Below are 26,527 nucleotides of genomic sequence, written 5' to 3'. Positions count from 1 at the left end.
TGGACAGTTTCCGTGTCAGTCATCCAGGAGGCGTCCTGGCTCCACTCGCAGCACCGCCGCCTCCACACTCTCCGTGTACCTGAGGCCCTCCAGATCAGCCGCTAAGAGAACCTCCAGAACAGAGGGCTGAGGGAGTGTGTGAGAAAGACACAATAACTCTACATCTAGTTTGTTGTGGTTGTTATGAAAACTGAATTCTGGCCCAAAGTAATAATCTCACCTGTAATCTGGAAAAGATCAGTTGCACGTCTCGTTGTTTGAACTGTCTCAGCACGTCCCTGAGCTCGCTGATCACCGTGTAATCTATGATGCTGACGTGATGGCAGTCCAGGACCACTGAGCGCGGAGGAGACGCTGAGGGAGACAATAAGGGGAGAGAGAAGAGTGGGTAAATGACAGGAAAGAGAGGAGGTGATGTGGAAGTGCCTGATACACAAAACCTCACCTTTCAGAGCGTGGGTGTGTATAATGTGGCTGAGATACTCTGTGGCTGGAAAACTTAGTCCACTGCTCAACTCCATCACTAGTGCACCGTGATCAGACACCTGCACGCAATACACACACACTGTTAGCACAAACATGGATTGAAGCTTGGTAAATGCAATATTGCATTTAATCAGTCTTGATTGGTAATTTGGAAAATAACTCACATTACCATAGATATAAAAAAAAAAAATACCAACCTTGGAATAAAACGTAATATAAAAATCTTCTCAGCATTTACTGTCCTCTCATGACAAATATCATTACACTTCCAAACCTTCCATTAACCAACACAGTGGATGCAGTGATTTTTTCCCACAGCGTTGAAGAATGAAGTTTAAACCTCATTAACTCAGGTTTTGTTACATGATGAAGTCTGAGAAGTAGATGATGTGAGACTGTGTGGTGTGTTATAAATAATCACAGCAGGAAAATGATTGATTTTACTGTGTAGAAGTTTGTTTGGAGCTCTTGTTGGTTAAAGGCCCAGTTCAGACCTGTTCCTGCCTTAAGTCCAGTTCAAACCTGGTATTGATCAGATCTCACTTCACTGCTTTAAATGCAAAAAATCACGCATGTCATTTGTGCTAACAAAGACCAAATGATGTTGTTTTTACCCAGTCTGAGTTTACAGTGTGTCTGATGACAATGTTGGTGTGTGTGTCGCCACGACCAAGTGAGCGAGAGAGAGAGAGAGAGGTAGACAGAAGACAGGAGGGGCTGAGTGAATCTTGAGCAGCTGCTGCGAAGAAAGATTTGACCAATTTAAGAAAAGCATCAGTCATTATGTGTTGGCCAGTGTTGATATTGTGGCCACAAACAAATCAATGTAAAATCACATTTCAGTAGCAGGTCAGAAACCTCAGCTGAGTACGCAGTCCTTCATGTTTGGCCCAGGAGTCGGCCAAAGGGGTCAAAGGCAGATCCAGTGCTTCAGGAGCCTACACAATCATTTTGTTAACTGTACTTATATCCAGTGAAGATGTCTTATTAGAAAATTACTATCTCTTGTGCCTTTTGAGATAGCACCAAAGTTGTGGAACACCCGACCTACATCAAGGTTTGCTGATTCTGTGGAATCATTTAAAAACCACAAACCTGTTTAAAAAGGCGTTCAGGTCACTTAAGTTTACCAGATCTGTCTCTAAATGTACTTTACTGGACACTATATTGATGTTTTGTATTGTGTGTGTTTGTCTTCTGTTTTCACTTTTTGTACGGTGTAACAGTTTTTTACTTTTTGGGCCCTGCAAAGCACATAATAACTCTTGTATGTGAAAAGTGCTTTGTTACTGACTTTACAGAAAACAGTGAGCAAATTAGTGTGCTGCCTTTGAAAGGATTCATGTGTTTCACAGTAGAAGTGTCATGCACTCACTCACACACGTTCCTGTAAAGAATATTACTGTACCTTTATTTGGGGTCTGGCCGTGTTGTACAGCAGCAGGACTCCAGATACAGCCACACCTCCGATAATACCGTACTGCACCTGCCAGAAGCTCAACAGGAATGTCACGACAAAAGGCAGCAGGTCCAGCTCTGTGGAGGTCACACGAGCACCCAGACTTCAAATAAACAGACAGATCCACGGAGGCACAAAATTGAGGTAACACCTACTGCGTATCCTCCACATCTTAAGCACGACATGGTAATCCACCATGGGAGCAACCGCACAGATGATCACAGCAGCCAGAGAAGCTTTGGGGATGTAGTAGAAGGCCGGCATGAGGAACGCCAGAGAGAGCAACACGATCACACCTGCAAAACACCACAGAGGGAAGGTCACATTTACAGGAATTTCTCATTTTCAATCTTAATAAACACACAAACTCAAGAAAAAGAACTCACATAAATACATTCCGTAAAATAGATTGCTTTAATGATAATGATTTATAATGGAAGGAATGGGCATTGTCTTTGTGGCAAGAAGAGGTTGGTGTTGAGAGAGAAAACCTAGTTAAGACATCAGGAACTATGTGATGTTTAATGGACCCAGAAAAGCAAAAATGTAAAAGTAAAGCAAGACAAGGTTAAGGCTAGATTAACTCTCTGTGTTCACATGCTGGGCTGTCTCTGTTTAATGTTTCTCTACTAAAGCCAGGGCCTGATGTTTTCTTTAATCTCCTTCATGACAACAATTAACGGAGGAGACAGAGAAGTGAGGAGGAGTCCATAAGTAACTCAGTAGTCATTAGTGGAGTAGTACATGACGGCTTAGTACTCACAGGTCAGACCACAGCCTGTGAAGTTCTGTGATTGTATCTTTTGTACAGTTTGAATGTTACTATGTTGATCATTTCTGCCCATGGACAGACAGGTGGACAGAGAGATAGACCAATGTGATATCACAGACAACCACAAGAGGGTGGAAGAGAGTTTAAGTGAGTGTTGACTCACTGATGATGATCCCTCCAGCAGGAGAACACACACCAGTCTGGGAGTTCACTGCTGTCCTGGAGGTGAAGAGAAAAATATGACACTGTATATACGTGATAGCGCTCTCTCTCTCTTTCTTTCTCTCACACGCACACACACACACACACACACACACACACACACACACACACACACACACACAAACACATAAACACACAAACTCACACACACATTCTCATACACACACACCTCCCAAAGCTGCCGGTGACAGGGTACGCTGACACAAAGGAGCCCATGATGTTGGTCACACCAATTGCCAGCAGCTCCTGGTTGGCATCAATCCTGTAGTCGTTCTGACTGGCTGAGGACAAACAGGAAGCTCAAATCAGCCGACAGTTTGATCAAACACTCGTTCTTCAGCTGCCTGAATTCTAGTGCGTGGACAAGGTGTAGAAAAGTGCTGTGATAATAATTCATTTCATTTTGATTCATTTTGTCATGTTGAAAGAGCGGAAAAATATGCAGCATGCTACAATGCTAAATGCTAACCCGCTGACGTTCAGCAATTCTCCTGAATCATTATTGGATAAATTTGTTGTTCATATTCCAAAACTGAAAAGAAAAAAATGTAAAAGCTTGAAATCTAATAAAAGGTATTTAAATCGTCAGAGTAAAGTCTAACATAATGTTTTGAAAAAGAAATTCAAATCTCTTCAAACAGTATTTTGTATTTTAAGTATTCGTTCTTTTAAACTGCAGCATTCTCTGTCAATGCTGCTCTGAAGTGTGGTGCATGTATGTTGGTTCTGAAACTTTCGTTTTGAAAGGCTGCACGTTGTGTACCAGGTAATTCAGAGTGGGAAACACTGAAAAAGAGTGCTGCAGCTCTGAAGAAGGAAAACTCGTATCCTCGTATAATTATTTCCAACCAAGGATTATGCAAGGATTCAAAACTTAGTTTCAATCATGCAAAACAACAAAAAAAAAGCAGATTTCAACCTTTCAACCACAGATTTTCAACCTGTGTTTCCTGTAAATCATTGGATCCACACTGAAAACACGACTTATAATACCACTTACCAAAAGCTTTGGCAATAGCGATGCTCTCCAACAGACCCATGAGGGGAATCACAGAGAGCCCTCCTCCAAAATCCTGCACCAAAATAAACATAGAGAAAAAAATGGCTGCTCAGCTGTATTTCTTGAAAACTTGGAAGTTGAAAAAATAACTTCACTGACTCAATCCTGGTACTGTCACATGCTGTTTACCTCTACGATCTCTCCAAAGGAGACGACGGTGCCGTTGGCTGTAGTGTCTGAGGTGGGTGGGGGCCTGAATGGCGGGAGCCCCTGGAAGGTTTTCCCAGTGATTGTGAACACGTGATAACCGTATGCATCCCACGAAAACACTATGATGGAGGCAGCCACGACCACCAGAGCGTTACGCACTGAGCGAGACCGATAAGAAGGAGGACAAACAGAAGGCAAAGTGGACTGATTAATATGTTATCCTCTGTAAAAGTGATACATCACACAAACACACTCATGCAGGCCCTCACTTGTAGCAACAGCCCACACTAGTTTCCTGGAGAGTCTGGGATAGCGGGGCGCATCGTCAGAGCCCAAACCCGTCTTCATGAACATCAACATGACCAGCAGTGTGAGACACAGCAGACCCAGGACCACGTCTCCGATCCTGGCCTCTGGGATCTTGGAGAAGGTGTAGTAAACCTCCAGTAGCTACATCTTATGGGACAACTGTGACAGTCCATGAAATACCCACCAAAAGTTGTTTTTTTCATCAATAAACTTCTCAAATTCTCAAATTCTGGCCTTGGCTGTCTCCTCCAGTTTATTTTGGGCACATATGGGAATGTCTCCAGCACAGCTCTGTTAATCAGAGGGGGGAAATCCTATGACGTGGTCACACAGCATTTTATAGTGTTTGAAACACCTTCTGTGGACACATCAAGACCACCAATATTTGGCATCAACAGGTCCCACTATCTACACCATAGGCCTTCTTCCTCTGTGGGCATGGGGTCACAGTACCCACAGGAACACCACCAGTTTCCAAAGTTCCGCAGCCGTGCAACAGCTCATTGTCCCTCCTCTGCTGGTTGCCTCTCTCTTTCTCGTCTTCGTCCATATACGCTGACTCAAACAAGTGTGGATGACCATCAGCGTCATTGACATTGTCTAAATCAGAAAAGGCCACAATAGTTCCTTTCATAGCAAAATCCAAACTCCTCTCTCCAACTCTCTTACTCTCACTCATGTTTCCACCTCCATCTGCCTGCAACAACTTAAGTCTCATGAGGCTTGAGAGTGAGAATTCCTGTTAAGTGAGACATGTATAATGTTGCCACACTCTTAACAAAGACCCTGGATAATAATTTGAGCCTTTTATTGGGGAAGAAAAACACCTTTAGTGCATATTTCCTGGACTGTTAAAGTTGCCCCATAAAATTGCATCGTAGCCACTGCTGCCATGTCCTGGCTGCCAGCAGATACGATCTACTGTTCCATTCATTTACACACACACAGTTATAAACACAGGGATCAGGTTGAAAAATACTGGAATTCACCTAAAAACTAGAACTTTAGGGTTAGTCGTAAGATGTGACTTGTGGTTAGGTAAAGATTAGGATAAGGCATGAATTGTTCATGGTTAAGGTTAGCTATCAGGTTTTGGGTCGGCTTTCTACAAACAATGTAAGTCAATGGAAAGTCCCAAAAAAGATTTTTGTGAGCTCTTCAGGACTTTTCCCAGTATAAACACTGACCGGCACCAGTAAACCTCATAGGGACCGAAAACCCGGTGTTGGGACATGGTATTTGTGAACCACAGTTCGGCCTACATGTGTAGTCAAAAGCCTAAGGCCGCATGTCCTTTGTTCTGGAGAAAACTAGAGCCTCCAAAACTCCGTCTTCCAGGGTGCCTCAACGTCACACAGAGGTGTGAAAACCGACCGGGGGCACAAGTTTCAACTACTATTGGTCACTCTAGGCCCCATGACCTATGAGGTCACCAAGCCAATATGTATTTCTATGCACCTCTCCGAGAGGAGCACACCGCTCTTCCTCGATTCTCTTTCTACGCCACCCTCGAAAGGAGAAGGGTGTCCAGCCTCTTTCCGATTCCTCTTTCCACGAAACCCTCAATGGAGGAGAGGTGCAGCTTGCAGCTCATCTCAACAAGGAAACCTCCTCCCAATCCAAGCTCTACCAACCTTCAGGCAGCAACACGAGGTCCTGTCTGAAAACGAACAGCAAAACCGCTGTACCGCACAACAGAACCACAAAGGCAAGAACCACAACCAGCAAAACGACTGGACTTCGAACAGTACGTCAACCCTTTTTTTCCCTTTCCATGGACGGGTAACACAACTGGGCTTAATAATTATACTAGGCTAAGCAAAGACTGTTTATTCGATTCCTTGTGATGTTTATAAGTTTGATTTGTGTTGCTGTGATATTTTGGTTACAAGTTATTTGAAAGTTAATGTTAGTTATGCTCTTCAGTCTTTCCTTGCATGCATCTAGTAACTTTCTCTAATTTGGCCCCAACACAGACACATGCATATCTCAGCATCCATCTCTCTGATCCCCGCTACATGTCGTAAACATTCCAAAGGGGGCATTATCTTTGGAGTGGCCAGCTGCCATTTTGGAAACACGCTCACTCACACAGACACACAGACACATCTTTGTTTAGTAAGTACACCGTTAGTAATTTGTGTTTTTATACTTTATTACCTTCATATAAATGTTCTTCTTTCACAAATGTTTTTTCATTAATGTTGCATAAGTGAATTTTGCCAACCTCTATGTAACCGTTCTATCCTTTGTGCTGAATACTCTGCGTTGTGTGTCAGTTTGTGAAGTAGAAGACCGGGACTTGATTTTCGGCACAGGACTTTTATTGCTGCTGAATGTGCTCTGTTCAGTGTTTTAGCAAAAGAAAAGAAACAGCGTTGGTCATTCGTCTTCAGTACATGCCGCTCTCGGCCAGCTCCAGTGCATTCTCAGTACATTTACAAATCTTGCCTAATAAAAATAAAAAGGCCTATATAAGAAATAATAAATGCAAAAATACTTAAGGATTTATAAAAATAATTAACACAACTATGATTTACAATTGTCTTTGAATGTATCACATTCACTCATACCACAGTCACACATCATGAAAAGATTCACATTTTCTATTTACAACAACAAGTTCCTATGCAACAAAACACACCTGTTCAGTGTTTTAGCAGAAGAAAGGAACAGCGTTGGTCATTCGTCTTCAGTACATGCCTAACATAAAAAAATATACGGTTCAACAGGCATACTTCAGGACACAAAATGGCGAAGGCCAACGCACACGCACAGAAACATAACACGTTTGCTAGCTCACTAAAACACTCTGAACTAACTCACAAATGAAAATGAACCATTAAAAAAATGAAACGGCTCGGCTGCTATGATAATATTACAAGCAAATGAATCATTCTAAACACTTACATATACCTTCAGCTTAGAAATTTACAGATTAGTGTCACGCTGTACAAAATACATACCGCTCTCGACCAGCTCCAGTGCATTCTGGCGAGAGCTGGGAGAATAAACACAATGTCTGCCAGTGACCAATAGAGGGCGCCAAACCCATGTAAAACACCCAATACAATAAACAGCAATAATTAACAAAAACTGAGGGATTTTTGGTGGAATGCAATATTAGTTTTAATACCTGCTACATCTACGCTGTCTAGAACTCTATATCCCGCACCGCCCCGCCCCCTCTGTGCTAGCAAGCCATGCTATTGGACTCTCAGCCTGTCAATCAAAAAGTGGATCTAAAAGCCGCGCCCCTGCACACATTGGCCATCACCATGAGTTTCATAGAGATCAGAGCAGGAAGCTAAACTGTGACCTTCAACCAGAGCAGTCAGCAACTTTTTTATTTTAGCCCACACCAGCTCAGGAGCATGTTAAAGGTTTAGTGTTTACAATTTAGTGACATCTAGTGGTGAAGTTTCATGTTGCAGCTGAATACCCCTCATCTCACCCTCCCCTTCCATCATGAGAGAGAACCTGTGGCTGCCTTCAGTTGTCATAAAAACTCAAAATGTGTTTGTCCAGTTTGGACGACTGTAAAAACATTACTAGGATTTTTCTATAATCAATTTCTGCCAATGGATCCCTTTCACCTAAATTTTATTCACTAAACCTTTAAATAAAAAGTGTTAAATGTGAGGGGGAATTCAGGATGAACTCTTCCATAAATCAGTGTGTTGTTAAACCGCTTTCAGATCTACTGATCTCAAGAGATCCTCCAGATATTCAAATGTCCGAGTGAAAGTTTCTCAGCCCCCCAAGTTAAAAGTCTGTAGAATGTCCCAATGAGCGAATGTGAGAAAACAGATCCTCCGCAGGATTCACAACGAGCGAGTGGGTGTGTTGATGATGTTTCTAACATGCAACAGATGCATAAATTAAAACAAAAAAAGAAAACAAATATATCACGATGAAAAAGCAGTGGCATACACGTAGAAGTGGCAACAAAGATGTCAAGAGGGCCAATACCTGTGTCGATGTGCTGTAAACAAAAACACTTGATCCCCGCAATGAAATTAATACATTAGGTCCTGCCTCCGCCTGCTGCACCACCCCTCACCTGAATGCTCCAGAGATTTCTGTGATGTTATGAATGCATCTGAGTGGAGAATCTTCTTCTGCATTGTGCATGTGTATAAGGCAAACTCAGGAAAAAGTCGGTACGAAATTCTCCTGACATCCTCTGGAGGTCATATCTGAGGCACTCATACCACCAGAATAGAACAAAGGAAGGCAGGGGTGAGTGAAACCTCAATATTTGGTTGGGAGATGACCACATCAGGATCACTAATATCAATCATGTAATCTGGATTTACTTTTGTTATGAGCAGAAAAGGTTGTATCACATTTATTCACACATCACAGGATCAGGCCTTCATCTCTGCAGTACATCTACCAGCAGAGAGTCTTCAGAAGAGCCAACAACACAACCAAAGACCCCACTCAGCATCACCTCCTCACACCAGTCTGAAATGCAGGACTCCAAGACTCCAAGACACATTTTACCCTCAGGCCATAAAACTGATTAACACCTCCAAACACTGCCACTGTCTTCCCCTCCCCACATAAACAAAGGACAACTTGCTCTACTGACATTGTGTCTTTGTACAACAGATTATATGCACACTTGCTTTTGCACATTCCCTTTAACCAGTGTTATTGCCTGCCTCAGTATGTATGGATGTATATTTATAATGTGCTTGATGAGTGGATATGAATCTGCATTTATTTAAAATATATATGAAAATAAACACAGAGAAGAAGAAAAGCACTCTGACCTTGATTTTTATTTTCTTCAATCATTTCACAGCTCATTACACAGCTAGTACAAATCAGGAAAACCAATGTGTGTTACGATTCAATTATGCAATGTAACATATGTTTTTTTATTATCGATTTATGAATAAAGAAATTCAAACACAAAATAGTCTCACTCAGGTGACTTGTTCCCTGAAGATAAAGAAGAAAGAGTAAAAACATGGTGATTCATTCTGTATTGATCATTGTGTTGACACATCAATCCTGAGAGCACATAGTTAATCATACTCACAAGTGATTGGTCCAATGGTGAGGGGGTTCATAGGAGCAGAGCTGGAAACAGAGCGAGATGTCCTTCTTCTGCAAGACTATGAAAAGGAGGGGGAATAACAGATCCAATCAAAACCAGTGTAAAGCTGCAGTGACTATTGATTGATAATGCTAATGATAATGTGAAACGTGTGACGTACTGGGGCACAGCGGGAGCTCCTCTGGTCACACAGGCTGAGGCTGCAGTGGAGGTAAATGTCACTGTATTCACCGTGGATCAGGAGAAACAGGGCGGAGAAACGAGCCTGTCGGGATGAGCCGCTCTCAATCACTGCCACTTGTCGGTCAGTGGGGCACCTGGAAGTGAGGATGGAGCATGTCATGAGGGCCATTATACATCACCTTATACACAGTCTTTTCCCCCCATTTCCAATATAAACCACAAAGCATAATGATGAAGAGGGACACTTACTTGTTCTGGATGAAAAAGTATCGTGCAGTATCATTGGGGTTTGATGAGTTCGAGGCGTAGCAGTTCTCCAGGACAACAACAAAGCTTGGGTCTCTGACTAATACAGAGACGCCCACATGCAGAGGTGAGCCCACAGGGAGCGTGATCAAGCCAGATGGATAAGGCTGAGTGAAGGTGGCGGTGCGGAACAGAGACATGGAGGCTCTAGCTCTGCTACCTAAGCCTGAGAGGCCACCTGCAGTGCTGTCAAAAATATAAGCCTTGTTATTATGGTAAATGGTTTTGTATTTATATAGCGCTTTTCTAGTCTTGATGACCACTCAAAGCGCTTTACAGTACAGTTTTACATTCACCCATTCACACACACATTCATACAGTGCATCTATTAGCAGCACTTTGTTGTTCTATGAGGGGCAATTCAGGGTTCAGCATCTTGCCCAAGGACACTTCGGCATGCAGATGGGGAAGACTGGGGATCGAACTGCCGACCTTCAGGTTGGAGGACAACCGCTCTACCCCTCAGCCACAGCCGCCCTGATTATGATGACCTAAAATCCTACACAGGTGACATTGATGTGTCCTGGAGGTATAAAGCCACTGTGGCAAACAGCAATGCATGCTTACGCTGACATGATTGGTTAAAAGTAGCATAGACTAGACCAATTTTCACCAGGTGCGTCTTGACCATTTTACAACTGTAAAAAGTGAGTGATTGTCGTATTCAATAAAAAGGTACTTACGGCAGGACTGGTCTGATAGCCACATTCCTCCTGGTGTCTGTCGAGGGGATAAAAAAGGAAAAGGAAAACATCTTTTTTATTATCTCTGACCAAGACGTTATGTTTTCACACCTGTTTATATGTTTGTTTGTAAGCAAGATTACTCAAAAACTACCAAACAGATTTCCACAAAACTTGGTGGAAGAATGTGATATGGGTCAGGGAAGAAACATTTGTATTTTGGTGCAGATTCAGATCAGGGGTCACATCCAGTTTTTATTTTTTACTTTCTTTAACTTTGCGAAATAGGGCGTTTTTCAACATTTTGACCATTTACCCAGGAAACAATTCATTGACCTTGATGAAATCCAATCTGGCACATTAAGGGAACTGATATCTATGAATGTGTGAAATTTGATGCAGCTCCAATTAATTTAAGGGGACTGTTGGTCCTTGGTGGTGGTATGTGCGCCACTGAGTGATGTTCTAGTTTGTTGGTGTGTTCGTCAGCAGGATTATGCAAAAAACTACTGAACTGATTTGCACCAATCTTGGTGGAGAGCTGGGGCGTGGGCCTGGAAGAACCATTTGAATTTTGTTTTGGATACAGATTAAGAGTTGGATTCAGGATCTTTTTCCACTTTCTGTAACTATGTTTTGTACGACAGATAAATAATTTAGGTTATCAGACCACTTCCTTTTTTTCTTTTATATTTCCACCATTAGAATTAGACAAATATGTGTGGGATTGACTGTAAATGGAGGTACAGTTTGTGCTCTACTGAGTGTCACTCTAGTTAAAGATATAATTGATGATGTTATCCTGAGGCACAAAACTCTATTTTACTTTCTTGACATAAACATTTAATGCACATTTGACGTGTTGTGCCATAAAATAACAATATATGTTGAAATGTATCAATGAGGCAATTTTCCAGTTAAATGTGAGCAATAACAACTGGACCCAACTTTAAATATATATAAACACTTACTGTCACAGACTACACTTGCATCTTCATTATGTCTACAGTTGTGGACCCCGAACCCTGGATGTCTGCAGTCTGTTATCGATGGTTCCCTTCCTGAACAAATGACGTCGTCCAACCAGATGGGTCCACTGCCCTGTCCAAAAGCAGCATTTTGCAGTGCTGAACGGGCCCTGCCACAGCCCAGCTGTCTGCACACCACATTGGCATCGTTCAGGTCCCAGGAATCGTCACACACTGTCCCCCACTGTCCAGCATGGTAGATCTCCACTCTGCCAGAGCAGCGGTTGTCAGAGTTGACCAGCCTCACTGGTGAAGCAGCTACGAGAAACACATGCAACAAAATACTGTTGATTAGAGACACAGATGAAAGAGAGACTTCAATCGGATTTCTATAAAAACTCCAGTGATATCAGCGTGAAGCACATATTCCATATTTCTGTTCTACAGTGTTATCCTATGTTATCTGACAGGGAAACTTCATTGGCTTTAAATCTGCAAATAAGCATTTACCTTCACAGACGACACCAGCATCCTCACTGTGACGACAGTTGTGAGATCCAATCCCTCTGTGCCGGCACTCGGTCAGCTTTGATTCGCTGCCGGAGCAAGCGACATCGTCCAACCAGATGGGTCCACTGCCCTGTCCAAAACTTGCACGTTGTGGTGCTGAACGAGCCCTGCCACAGCCCAGCTGTCTGCACACCACATTGGCATCGTTCAGGTCCCAGGAATCGTCACACACTGTCCCCCACTGTCCAGCATGGTAGACCTCCACTCTGCCAGAGCAGCGGTTGTCAGAGTTGACCAGCCTCACTGGTAAAGTAGCTACTAGAAACACATGCAACAAAATACTGTTGATTAGAGACACAGATGAAAGAGAGACTTCAATAGGATTTCTATAAAAACTCCAGTGATATCAGCGTGAAGCACATATTCCATATTTCTGTTCTACAGTGTTATCCTATGTTATCTGACAGGGAAACTTCATTGGCTTTAAATCTACAAATAAGCATTTACCTTCACAGATGACACCAGCATCCTCACTGTGACGACAGTTGTGAGATCCAATCCCTCGGTGCCGGCACTCAGCCAGCTTTGATTCGCTGCCGGAGCAAGCGACATCGTCCAACCAGATGGGTCCACTGCCCTGTCCAAAAGCAGCATGTTGCAGTGCTGAACGAGCCCTGCCACAGCCCAGCTGTCTGCACACCACATTGGCATCGTTCAGGTCCCAGGAATCGTCACACACTGTCCCCCACTGTCCAGCATGGTATATCTCCACTCTGCCAGAGCAGCGGTTGTCAGAGTTGACCAGCCTCACTGATAAAGTAGCTACTAGAAACACATGCAACAAAATACTGTTGATTAGAGACACAGATGAAAGAGAGACTTCAATAGGATTTCTATAAAAACTCCAGTGATATCAGCGTGAAGCACATATTCCATATTTCTGTTCTACAGTGTTATCCTATGTTATCTGACAGGGAAACTTCATGGGCTTTGAATCTACAAATAAGCATTTACCTTCACAGATGACACCAGCATCCTCACTGTGACGACAGTTGTGAGATCCAATCCCTCGGTGCCGCCTTCGGCCAGCTTTGATTCGCTGCCGAAGCAAGCGACATCGTCCAACCAGATGGGTCCACTGCCCTGTCCAAAACGTGCACGTTGTGGGGCTGAACGGGCCCTGCCACAGCCCAGCTGTCTGCACACCACATTGGCATCGTTCAGGTCCCAGGAATCGTCACACACTGTCCCCCACTGTCCAGCATGGTATATCTCCACTCTGCCAGAGCAGCGGTTGTCAGAGTTGACCAGCCTCACTGGTAAAGTAGCTACTAGAAACACATGCAACAAAATACTGTTGATTAGAGACACAGATGAAAGAGAGACTTCAATTGGATTTCTATAAAAACTCCAGTGATATCAGCGTGAAGCACATATTCCATATTTCTGTTCTACAGTGTTATCCTATGTTATCTGACAGGGAAACTTCATGGGCTTTGAATCTACAAATAAGCATTTACCTTCACAGATGACACCAGCATCCTCACTGTGACGACAGTTGTGAGATCCAATCCCTCGGTGCCGGCACACGGCCAGCTTTGATTCGCTGCCGGAGCAAGCGACATCGTCCAACCAGATGGGTCCACTGCCCTGTCCAAAACGTGCACGTTGTGGTGCTGAACGGGCCCTGCCACAGCCCAGCTGTCTGCACACCACATTGGCATCGTTCAGGTCCCAGGAATCGTCACACACTGTCCCCCACTGTCCAGCATGGTAGATCTCCACTCTGCCAGAGCAGCGGTTGTCAGAGTTGACCAGCCTCACTGGTAAAGTAGCTACTAGAAACACATGCAACAACACTGTGTTCAGGGAACAAGGAAATGTGTTCAGTGTTCAGAACATTGAAGACATTTCCTTGTTCAATATAAGAGGAATAAGCAACGTTGGGACCTGGTATTTGTGAACTACAGTTCGGCCTACATGTGTAGTCAAAAGCCTAAGGCCGCATGTCCTTTGTTCTGGAGAACTCCGTCTCCCAGGGTGCCTCAACGTCACACAGAGGTGTGAAAACCGACCGGGGACACAAGTTTCAACTACTATTGGTCACTCTGGGCCCCATGACCTGTGAGGTCACCGGGCCAATATAAGGCCAGGTTTCCCCCTCTTCTTGCTCTTTCCATGCACCCCTCGAGAGGAGAAGGGTGTCCAGTCCATCTTTCCATGAAACCCTCAATGGAGGAGAGGTGCAGCTTGCAGCTCATCTCAACAAGGAAACCTCCTCCCAATCCAAGCTCTACCAACCTTCAGGCAGCAACACGAGGTCCTGTCTGAAAACGAACAGCAAAACCGCTGTACCGCACATCAGAACCACAAAGGCAGGAGCCACAAAACCAGCAAGACGACTTCACAGAACTCGAGGGCATTAGCTTTGGAGTGGCCAGCCGCCATTTTGGAAGCACGCTCACTTACACAGACACACAGGGACACAGTCACACACACGTATACTCACAGACACATCTTTGTTTAGTAAGTACACCGTTAGTAATTTGTGTTTTTATACTTTATTACCTTCATAATAAATGTTTTTCTTTCACAAATGTTTTTTCAATTATGTTCCATAAGTGAATTTTGCCAACCTCTGTCAAGAACTCTATATCGTTCAACTTAGCTAACTATCTATATGGTAATTTTGGTTATAGTTATTAATTGAATTGTTAATCAGAGTTCCAAATTTGAAGTTAGTACTTTTATGAGACTTAATCAATAAATTGGCTATCTTTTCCCTTTCTTTGAAGGGTGGTGCCCCGAGGTAACTTTAATCAATTAAAGTTATTATTTAATATTCATATTTTTAATATTAATGTTCAATATTTTATTTTGATAACCAAATTTATTGAATGCCGAAAGGCACACCATTTTATGGTATCACGTTTAATGCATTATTGCACAACAAGTCCTAAGCTTCTATTCCTTCACTCTGTGGACTTGAACAGACAGTTAGACTCTGTCTTTTCTCATTAATGTCACATTCAGCTCTCTCTGAGGCTTCTACGTCCCCCCCTGCTAATAGGGATATTTATTTGGTAGTTTTCCCTCACTCTTGTCAAAGGTTAAAGACAGAGGGTGTCACACCTTGCTAAGCCTTAAGAGGCAAATTGTTATTTGTGAATATGGGCTATAGAAATACACTTTGATTGATTGATTAAACAGTTGGCAACTCTAAATATACAATGTCCAGATACGTCAGAACCAGAAGCACAGACGGAGCTGGGAGGCTGATTTAAAGTTATTTAAGGACAGATTAAAAACTTGATCACAGAGAAAATGTAAAGTAAACAAAGTCATACTTGTGAGGTGTGGTCTGTGAACACATTCTGCTAATTTTAATTGTTCACCAAAATTTACTGTGTAATCGGGTGAGATGAAATTTAACTCGAGATGACAGAAAGTCAGATTGACTTACCTGAAGTGTTCCCTGTAAAAAACTGCAAAATAAGGAGCAAGAGCAGAACCCCAGGACACTCCATCATGGACCACATCCACGACACAAACTTGCTGAAAAACACAAAAGAGATGTATGAAAATCATATGTCCACATTATGATCATGACTCTACTTTGCCAGTGTTTGTACTCACCTTGGAGAGAGTGAGTGGAAATCCAGCAGATGCTGAAAAACCTCTTTGTGAAATTTGCCCAGTGAGCGAGAGCACGAGCATTTATAGGCCTGTCTTGTTGGCAGAGGACAACAGGAAGAGATCATTTGCGAAACAAATAAGCAGGTCATTGATAACGCTGTTTTGATATGACAACAACAGAGTTTCTTATTAATCAAAATAGGACAAAAGGATAAAATTCAAACATAACCGACTTTGGACTTGGGTTCATGTTCAGATTTTTTTCGCGTTTCTTTATGGGACTGGCACATGGTACTGATAGGTTTGGTTTTAAATCAGCATTTGTTTGTCAGTTGGCAAGATTACACAAAAACTACGAAACAGACTACGGTATGGGTCAGGGAGGAAACCATTGCATTTTGATGCTGATCCAGGAAAAAGACGTTTTTCCAAATTTTCAATGATTTCACAGAGAATTATTCAAATATCTTGGTGAAAAAATCAGAGAAGTTTAGGGGACTGATAATTATGAGTGTGTGTAATTCAATCATTGTCTTCGTCATGAGTAAATCTATGAATTGATAAATTGGGATTCTGTAAAGTCAGATTTGGTCTCTGGCAGCTCTCTGAGGGAGTGCTCTGTTAGTAAAAAATACAGATTTCCGACGCATAAAACTCTTTGAAACATATTATAAGACGTCTGGTCCCATGTTTCTGAGCACAGGTAACTTAGTGTTAAAATCTTGAAGATTGCACAATCATATCCAGAGTCAGGGTTTGCAGGTACAAAGTGCAAGGAAGTGCAACATGTTCTTATGACGGGAAAAAGGAGGACATCTCTGGCCACTGGATAACTGACTGCCAGTAAATGGAGGTAGTTTGTCACTTTTTGACATGATCACATATCAGAAAGTTCCCAAATCAGTATTGGTGCAACACTGCAACTGTCCACCAGCAAACATGTTCACCCCTGACTGTGATTGGACAGTTTCCGTGTCAGTCATCCAGGAGGCGTCCTGGCTCCACTCGCAGCAGCGCCGCCTCCACACTCTCCGTGTACCTGAGGCCCTCCAGATCAGCCGCTAAGAGAACCTCCAGAACAGAGGGCTGAGGGAGTGTGTGAGAAAGACACAATAACTCTACATCTAGTTTGTTGTGGTTGTTATAAAAACTGAATTCTGACCAAAAATAATAATCTCACCTGTAATCTGGAAAAGATCAGTTGCACGTCTCGTTGTTTGAACTGTCTCAGCACGTCCCTGAGCTCGCTGATCACCGTGTAATCTATGATGCTGACGTGATGGCAGTCCAGGACCACTGAGCGCGGAGGAGACGCTGAGGGAGACAATAAGGGGAGAGAGAAGAGTGGGTAAATGACAGGAAAGAGAGGAGGTGATGTGAAGTGTCTAATACACAAAACCTCACCTTTCAGAGCGTGGGTGTGTATAATGTATCTACACAGCCGCTGTCTGGTGACCTGTGATAACCTTGGTTACAGCACGAAGAGTCACTGCAGAGTTTTGTGTCGTAGCAGGTGAGACCATCGCCTACAAAGCCATCTTTACAGACACAAGAGAGGACCGGGCCACTGAACGTGTCTCCTCTTTCCCGTGACTCCAGGCATATGGATTCATCGTGACATGAATCACAGCTGGAGACAAGTGTCCCTGTGAAAAGTATGAAGACAGTTTGATCCATGCTCTTGTAAAAGTTTATTCGCTTCTCCAAATGAAACCATGAAAACCAAGATAGAACTGATTCTAGAAATTAGTACATAAAGCTTTAAGTACTCAAAAGGCACTTTTGGCAAGAATGAGTTTTATAATATGGGATATGTATTTAAGTGTCTATTTACAGACGTCAGTATTCATGATTGAAAATCAACATTGACTATTTATTATATCACCTCAATATTAACAGCTATGTACCACTTCAGATGGTCCAAAACATTTCATTGTTCTTTCATTCTCATATGAAAGAACAAGGAAAGAACACTGTGTTCAAGGAACAAGGAAATGTGTTCAGTGTTCAGAACATTGAACAGATTTCCTTGTTCAACAGCCAACAGGCAGAACAATGAAGACATTTCCTTGTTCAACAGTCAACAGGCAGAACATTGATATGCTGTTTTTGTTTTCTTTTTTGTAATAAAATAAAAAATAGGCCATGCCACACAGATTACGAAAAGGATGTTTATTTTTTACTTTTCTATGAGTGCAGTTAAACAGAAAAGTGATGTATATTAACATCAGTGGATCTGTACGGTTGATAATTCTCACGTTAAAATGAGTTTAGAAATCAATAAAATTTGAAAGGACATCGTTTAAACTGAATGTGGTAGGTATTCTTCACACCCTGAAAGAGTAATAGGGTTATAGGGAATAAGCAATTAATGCTATCTTTTTATGTGATACATTTTTAATAAGTCCTAAGCTTCTATTCCTTCACTCTGTGGACTTGAACAGACAGTTAGACTCTGTCTTTTCTCATGAATGTCACTTTCAGCTCTCTCTGAGGCTTCTAAGTCCCCCCCCCGCTAATAGGCTTATTTATTTGGTAGTTTTCCCTCACTCTTGTCAAAGGTTAAAGACAGAGGGTGTCACACCTTGCTAAGCCTTAAGAGGCAAATTGTTATTTGTGAATATGGGCTATAGAAATACATTTTGATTGATTGATTAAACAGTTGGCAACTCTAAATATACAATGTCCAGATACGTCAGAACCAGAAGCACAGACGGAGCTGGGAGGCTGATTTAAAGTTATTTAAGGACAGATTAAAAACTTGATCACAGAGAAAATGTAAAATAAACAAAATCATACTTGTGAGGTGTGGTCTGTGAACACATTCTGCTAATTTTAATTGTTCACCAAAATTTACTTTGTAATTGGGTGAGATGAAATTTAACTCGTGATGACAGAAAGTCCGATTGACTTACCTGAAGTGTTCCCTGTAAAAAACTGCAAAATTAGGAGCAAGAGCAAACCCCCAGGCATCTCCATCATGGACCACATCCACGACACAAACTTGCTGAAAAACATGTGATGGAAATCTGGAATTACAAGAGGCTGGAACACCAAATTTGTCTTTGTGTATTTTAATAGGGGCTTTCTGCAGAAAAGATCAACACAGAGAGTCACAGGGATCTCAAAGTGAAGATGCAGGACAGTCAAATGCAAGGATCTTATATAGGAGAACTAAGGCTGTTTGCCTGAGCCAGTTCAGACTGGTTCTGTAGGCACAGTTTGAGAAAGGAATCAAAACACAGAAATCAGATTTACATATGTTTCCTTTGGAGATAGAGCAGATATAAATTCAGTTCTTTGGAGAGTACATAAGTTATAAAAAGGTCATAAAGGTTTCATGTCATAAAGGTATTTAGACATGTTATATAGGTTTCTGGTCACAAACAGTTCAGGCCATAAAAGTCTCAAACAGGTATGCAAAGGCTTACTTTTCAACTACAAAATAGGTTTCAACCACACTTAGTTATTTTTCCAATACAAACACAAAAGAGATGTATGAAAATCATATGTTCACATATGATCATGACTCTACTTTGCCAGTGCTTGTACTCACCTTGGAGAGAGTGAGTGGAAATCCAGCAGAGGTGAAAAAACTCTTTGTGAAATTTGCCTAGTGAGTGAGAGCATGATCATTTATAGGCCTGTCTCTGTGTGCAGAGGACAACAGGAAGAGATAATTTGTGAAACAAATAAGCAGGTCATTGATAACGCTGGTTTGATATGACACCAAAAAAGTTACTTATTAATCAAAATAGGACAAAAGGATAAAATTCAAACATAACCGACACACAGGCAAAAGCCCTTAGTCAATATATTTTATGGTTCTTCAATCATTCGCAGGTCAACATACAGTACTGGAGACCTTTTGGTTTTGACAGGTTTGCACATTCCATGGTATTAACCTCCTTCCGTCAACAACTGGGACAGACTGTTGTAGTGGATGAACATATTCATTAAAGGTCCAAGGTCCCACATCATTTAACAGCATCTCACTGTTTTCATGTTCAGGCTTTTACAGTCAGTTTGACGGAACAAATACCATTTGCGTCAGTTTCTGGAAATTGTTAGGTGGACATATATTTCAACTAGAATGGTGATCATTAGAGCATGTAATGGAAAATTCCACTGATCAATGTCTTACTACTGTTTTGACTGTTTTCTGTGCACTTAGCTGATCCAACCTCAAAGTTCGTGCCCTTACTTGGTTATTCCACCTCCTGTTGATCTTTATCTGTGCATCTGTGTGCTGGGTTTGATTCCTCTTTCTGTATCAGTGATGCCAAACAGCAGACGTTTCCTGTCAGCTTTCTGTCTTGTTTCCTGTTCATCACATTGTATTGAAACCTTCCTTTTTAACTTTCTCGTTGTTGCACTCTGAGCCATGTTGCTGACTGTGTAACCCTCTGCAGAGCTAATAATTAAACCTCTAAGACAACTCCGGTCTGAGAAACTCATTATTTCAAATCTCGAGATAAATTTCCACGACAAGCACATACATCCACCAAGGCCAAACAGTCCCCTTGAATTCAGTCGAGCTGAACCAAATTACGCACACTCATAGATATCAGTTCTCTTAATATGTCTGGTCAGGTGTTATTGTTATGTTATTCCCTGGGAAATTGTCAAAAATGTTAAAGATAGTGTGCGGATGGATTCTTGCTTGACCCATGTCCCATCCTTCCACCAAGTTTCGTGATAATCCGTCCAGTAGTTTTTTTGTAATTCTGCTGACAACAAACAAACAAACAAACAAACTAGAAGGGCACTCAGTAGAGCGCATACCTCCACCAAGGCCAAACTGTCCCTGTATAAAAAATAAGTTCACAACATCCAGATTTATATTTGGACCTGCACCTAATTTTGCACTCTCGTACAAAGCAGTCCCCAGAACATGTCTGATCTTTTTCATCAAGATCCATGAATCTGTGAGAAATTATGGAAAATATTTTAAAATGCCCAAATTCACAATGTTAAAGACAGTGAAAGAAATCCCTGATCTGGATCCACACAGAAATGTAATGGGTCATATGCATGATAAAACTGACAATGGATGTCACTGGTTGAAATGGTTTTTTAAATGAATGAACAGATCTCTTTGAAGCGAGGAGTGCAATGTAAAGATCAAATAACAGCGGATGACATTTCCCAATTTCTCAAAAGGATTTATTGTTTTTATTATATGGACACACCAAGTCTTATCACCATTTACTGGACTCACTGTGCTGCTGCTTGTATTGATTGTCTAGTGTACTATTTCAAAACTCACTTCCTCTTTTAAGTATTATTACTACAAGGTAAAGGCTTGACTCAGCGTGAGGTGCTTCACTGGAAGAAGAATGTGCTAAAAATGTTTTCATACCACTTGTTGGTAAGTGTGTTCTCAGTGTTACTGAAAGTGAGCGACAAAGCACTTCAAACACCCCCTTGAGGGTTAGATGCTATTCACAAAAGAGTTAAACATCATTGCTACGTAAATACAACTTTGAGTGACAACATACTGAGAAAGGGTTTGCACAGCTCTCAGATTAATCATCTTAATAACTTCATTAATATAGGAACCTTCACAAACAGGGATTAGTAAAAGGAGTTTGACATCATTCCTACACTAATACAACTTTTAGTCACCTTACTGAGAAAGTCTTTCTACAGCTATTAGAATAATATTATAAACAACTATATTTACAAAGCGCCTTTAAAAACAGGGATCACAACGTGCTTAGAGTGACACTGATAACAGCAACAAATAAATAAAAGCAATTAGAAGACAGCATCATGAAGAAGCTGTAATTACGGAAAAATGTAAAATAAAAAGAAGAAGACGACATAACATGAAAGCAAATAAATAGAAAATTAAGCAGTAAAACATAGAAAGTCTGTAAAAATAGGTTTTAAGAATTGATTTAAAAGACTGAATCAGCAAACCACACCCCACGAGGGAGGTTGCTCTTCATTCTGATAAGACAAATAATCAAAACTGAAAGTATAGATCACAGATCATCGCTTTGGATTTGGGTTCATGTTCTGATTTTGTTCACGTTTCTTTATGGGACTGGCACATGGTAGTGTTAGGAGGTTTGGTTTTAAATCGGCATTTGTTTGTCAGTTGGCAAGATTACACACAAACTACGAAACAGACTACGGTATGGGTCAGGGAGGAAACCATTGCATTTCGATGCTGATCCAGGAAAAGGACGTTTTTCCAAATTTTCACTGATTTCTCAGAGAATAATTCAAATATCTTGGTAAAAAAATCTGAGAAGTTTAGGAGACTGATAATTATGAGTGTGTGTAGTTCTGTGTAGATCCATGAAAAGATCTAGTGAATTTAAATGAAACAAATCGGACTGTTGGCATTGGTGAAGGTATGAATTCGACTGAGTGACATTCTAGTTGTTTTAGCGATGTCGCCTGATGATGACTGAAGGGGCCTTTACATGGTGCTTGAAGTAATCAACTATTCCAGATGTTCCCCTGAGTTATTGCATTTGTTCTGTCCAGGATACTTCCCCTAAACTTTCTGACAATCTAATTCCATTTTGATATACATGTGTCTTCAACTTTCTTTGTGGGGTTTGAATGTTCTCCTTGTGTCTGTGTCGGTTTTCTCTTTGGCTTCAACCTCGATGCAACCCTCAAAGGATAAACAGCTGAGATGATGTAAGGATGGATGGTAAATGTACGATTGTGCAGCTTCACTATGACTCAAACATTGTTGCAAATAAAGACACTCAAACACATAAAATATACACTTTTTATTCACTAACAATCCTTGAAAAAGTACAGTGATATGGGTTTGTAATGTAATTCAATCATTGTAAATTTATGAATTGATAAATTGGGATTCTGTAAATTCAGATTTGGTCTCTGGCAGCTCTCTGAGGGAGTGCTCCGTTCGTAAAAAATACAGATTTCCGACACATAAAACTCTTTGAAACATATTATAAGACGTCTGGTCCCATGTTTCTGAGCACAGGTAACTTAGTGTTGAAATCTTGAAGATGCACAATCATATCCAGTGTCAGGGTTTGCAGGTTCGAAGTGCAAGGAAGTGCAACATGTTCTTATGACGGGAAAAAGGGGGACATCTCTGGCCACTGGATAACTGACTGCCAGTAAATGGAGGTACACTGTCCGTGTACCTGAGGCCCTCCAGATCAGCCGCTAAGAGAACCTCCAGAACAGAGGGCTGAGGGAGTGTGTGAGAAAGACACAATAACTCTACATCTAGTTTGTTGTGGTTGTTGTAAAATCTGAATTCTGGCCCAAAGTAATAATCTCACCTGTAATCTGGAAAAGATCAGTTGCACGTCTCGTTGTTTGAACTGTCTCAGCACGTCCCTGAGCTCGTTGACCACCGTGTAATCTATGATGCTGACGTGATGGCAGTCCAGGACCACTGAGCGTGGAGGAGACGCTGAGGGAGACAATAAGGGGAGAGAGAAGAGTGGGTAAATGACAGGAAAGAGAGGAGGTGATGTGAAGTGTCTGATACACAAAACCTCACCTTTCAGAGCGTGGGTGTGTATAATGTGGCTGAGATACTCTATAATATAAAAATCCAAAAGCATTTACTGTCCTCTCATGACAAATATCATTACACTTCCAAACCTTCCATTAACCAACACAGTGGATGCAGTGACTTTTTTTCCCACAGCGTTGAAGAATGAAGTTTAAACCTCATTAACTCAGGTTTTGTTACATGATGAAGTCTGAGAAGTAGATGATGTGAGACTGTGTGGTGTGTTATAAATAATCACAGCAGGAAAATGATTGATTTTACTGTGTAGAAGTTTGTTTGGAGCTCTTGTTGGTTAAAGGCCCAGTTCAGACCTGTTCCTGCCTTAAGTCCAGTTCAAACCTGGTATTGATCAGATCTCACTTACACTGTTTTAAATGCAAAAAATCACGCATGTCATTTGTGCTAACAAAGACCAAATGATGTTGTTTTTACCCAGTCTGAGTTTACAGTGTGTCTGATGACAATGTTGGTGTGTGTGTCGGCACGACCAAGCGAGCGAGAGAGAGAGAGAGGTAGACAGAAGACAGGAGGGGCTGAGTGAATCTTGAGCAGCTGCTGCGAAGAAAGATTTGACCAATTTAAGAAAAGCATCAGTCATTATGTGTTGGCCAGTGTTGATATTGTAGCCACATGCAAATCAATGTATGGGCGCTGGGAAGAGTAAAATCACATTTCATTCATTGAAAAACAGTAGCAGGTCAGAAACCTCAGCTGAGTACGCGGTCCTTCGTGTTTGGCCCAGGAGTCGGCCAAAGGGGTCAAAGGCAGATCCAGTGCTTCAGGAGCCTACACAATCATTTTGTAACTGTACTTATATCCAGTGAAGATGTCTTATTAGAAAATGACTATCTCTTGTGCCTTTTGAGATAGCACCAAAGTTGTGGAACACCCGACCTACATCAAGGTTTGCTGATTCTGTGGAATCATTTAAAAACCACAAACCTGTTTAAACTGCAGCATTCTCAGTTTGTTTTCCAGGTTTGAAACCCTGTCAATGCTGCTCTGAAGTGTGGTGCATGTATGTTGGTTCTGAAACTTTAGTTTTGAAAGGCTGCACGTTGAGTACCAGGTAATTCAGAGTGGGAAACACTGAAAAAGAGTGCTGCAGCTCTGAAGAAGGAAAACTCGTATCCTCGTGTAAATATTTCCAGCCAATCAAAACATTATGCAACAATTCAAAACTTAGTTTCAATCATGCAAAACAAAAAAAAAAAGCAGATTTCAACCTTTCAACCACAGATTTTCAACCTGTGTTTCCCCTAAATCATTGGATCCACACTGAAAACACGACTTATAATACCACTTACCAAAAGCTTTGGCAATAGCGATGCTCTCCAATAGACCCATGAGGGGAATCACAGCGAGCCCTCCTCCAAAATCCTGCACCAAAATAAGCAGACCCAGGCACAGCAGACCCAGGACCAAGTCTCCGATCCTGGCCTCTGGGATCTTGGAGAAGGTGTAGTAAACCTCCAGGTAGAACTGGTGGGGAACGCCCTGCAGCCCCAGAATATTCTAACAGAAACAACAGCAACATAATTTTAATGACAAGTGTGTGTGTGTGTGTGCGTGTGTGTGTGTGTGTGTGTGTGTGTGTGTGTGTGTGTGTGTGTGTGTGTGTGTGTGTGTGTGTGTGTGTGTGTGTGTGTGTGTGTGTGTGTGTGTGTGTGTCTAACACTCACCTTGACTTGGCCAAGGCCAATGGTTTCTGCAGCAGCACAAGTGAAGCCTTTTATTACAGGGAAAGAGATGAAGTCTAAGAGAAAACCTGCAGACGACAATAAGTCATGTTATTGTATTTCAGGTTCCTGTTTAAGAACTGGTTTGGGACAACAGATGAAAATTAGCATGTAATGCTAACTCTGGCTCATTTAAATAGATTTCTCTGTTGATCAATGAGCACTCTCCCTATCAAATGAAATTATAAATAAATACAAAAGGCAATTAAGTATTTACAGAGTCATGATCTCGGACAAATCATGCAGGAATGTTTCGGATCCACAGATTTCACAGAAATACTGTGGTTACAGCTGATGGGCTCAGCACAGGAAGTCATAGATGTGGTGGTAGGAAGTGGCTTTCACACAAACTAATATCCTGTTTTACTGCAGTTCACTCCCTAAACCACTGACAGTTTGTACATTACATTTCTATCACAACTCTTCTTCAAAGAGGATTCAAGTCTGTTTTTTCAATCTGGGCCATATGTTTAGAAATGTGGGTGTGTAAATGAATGGTACTTACACAAACGTTTGGAATGGGTCCAGGGGATAATCTCTGCTGGCAGCTTCAACACAGTAGCTACATCTTATGGGGCAACTGTGACAGTCCATGAAATACCCACCAAAAGTTGTTTTTTTCACCAATAAAATTCTCAAATTCTCAAATTCTGGCCTTGGCTGTCTCCTCCAGTTTATTTTGGGCACATATGGGAATGTCTCCAGCACAGCTCTGTTGATCAGAGGGGGGAAATCCTGTGACGTGGTCACACAGCATTTTATAGTGTTTGAAACACCTTCTGTGGACACATCAAGACCACCAATATTTGGCATCAACAGGTCCCACTATTTACACCATAGGCCTTCTTCCTCTGTGGGCATGGGGTCACAGTACCCACAGGAACACCACCAGTTTCCAAAGTTCTGCAGCCGTGCAGCAGCTCATTGTCCCTCCTCTGCTGGTTGCCTCTCTCTTTCTCATCTTTGTCCATATACGCTGACTCAAACAAGTGTGGATGACCATCAGCGTCATTGACATTGTCTAAATCAGAAAAAGCCACAATAGTTCCTTTCATAGCAAAATCCAAACTCCTCTCTCCAACTCTCTTACTCTCACTCATGTTTCCACCTCCATCTTCCTGCAACAACTTAAGTCTCATGAGGCTTGAGAGTGAGAATTCCTGTTAAGTGAGACATGTGTAATGTTGCCACACTCTTAACAAAGACCCTGAATAATAATTTGAGCCTTTTATTGGGGAAGAAAAACACCTTTAGTGCATATTTCCTGGACTGTTACAGTTGCCCCATAAAATTGCATCGTAGCCACTGCTGCCATGTCCTGGCTGCCAGCAGAAACGATCTACTGTTCCATTCATTTACACACACGGTTATAAACACAGGGATCAGGTTGAAAAATACTGGAATTCACCTAAAAACTAGAAGTTTAAGGTTAGTCGGAAGATGTGACTTGT

The 26,527-nt window shown here is 41.8% G+C and overlaps 1 protein-coding gene across 1 annotated transcript; it reads right to left on the bottom strand.

The window, feature by feature from the left end:
* Positions 1-15: 15 nt before the first annotated feature.
* Positions 16-26,047, bottom strand: LOC124854557 (sodium-independent sulfate anion transporter-like). The gene is made up of 13 exons (XM_047342294.1): positions 25,951-26,047; positions 25,020-25,105; positions 24,808-24,852; positions 4,419-4,590; positions 4,129-4,307; positions 3,940-4,012; positions 3,109-3,220; positions 2,881-2,936; positions 2,101-2,241; positions 1,895-2,022; positions 446-545; positions 221-354; positions 16-126 (listed from the first exon to the last, which is right to left on the bottom strand). The coding sequence occupies exons 1-13, from the start codon at positions 26,045-26,047 to the stop codon at positions 16-18; spliced, it is 1,434 nt and encodes a 477-aa protein (XP_047198250.1).
* Positions 26,048-26,527: the final 480 nt, after the last annotated feature.

Source organism: Hippoglossus stenolepis, chromosome 2 (assembly GCF_022539355.2).
Source record: "Hippoglossus stenolepis isolate QCI-W04-F060 chromosome 2, HSTE1.2, whole genome shotgun sequence".
NCBI lineage: Eukaryota > Metazoa > Chordata > Actinopteri > Pleuronectiformes > Pleuronectidae > Hippoglossus > Hippoglossus stenolepis.
This window is presented reverse-complemented; position numbering and strand designations above follow the sequence as displayed.

What these genes read in the sequence shown, in the direction of transcription:
- LOC124854557 (XM_047342294.1), bottom strand. Translation starts at nt 26,047, where the DNA reads ATGGACAAAGATGAGAAAGAGAGAGGCAACCAGCAGAGGAGGGACAAT. An exon ending in AACTGGTGGTGTTCCTGTGG is followed by an intron (nt 25,106 to 25,950) that starts GTACTGTGACCC and finishes TGTCGTCTGCAG; the next exon opens with GTTTTCTCTTAGACTTCATC. An exon ending in CCCACCAGTTCTACCTGGAG is followed by an intron (nt 4,591 to 24,807) that starts GTTTACTACACC and finishes TAGCTACTGGAG; the next exon opens with GTTTACTACACCTTCTCCAA.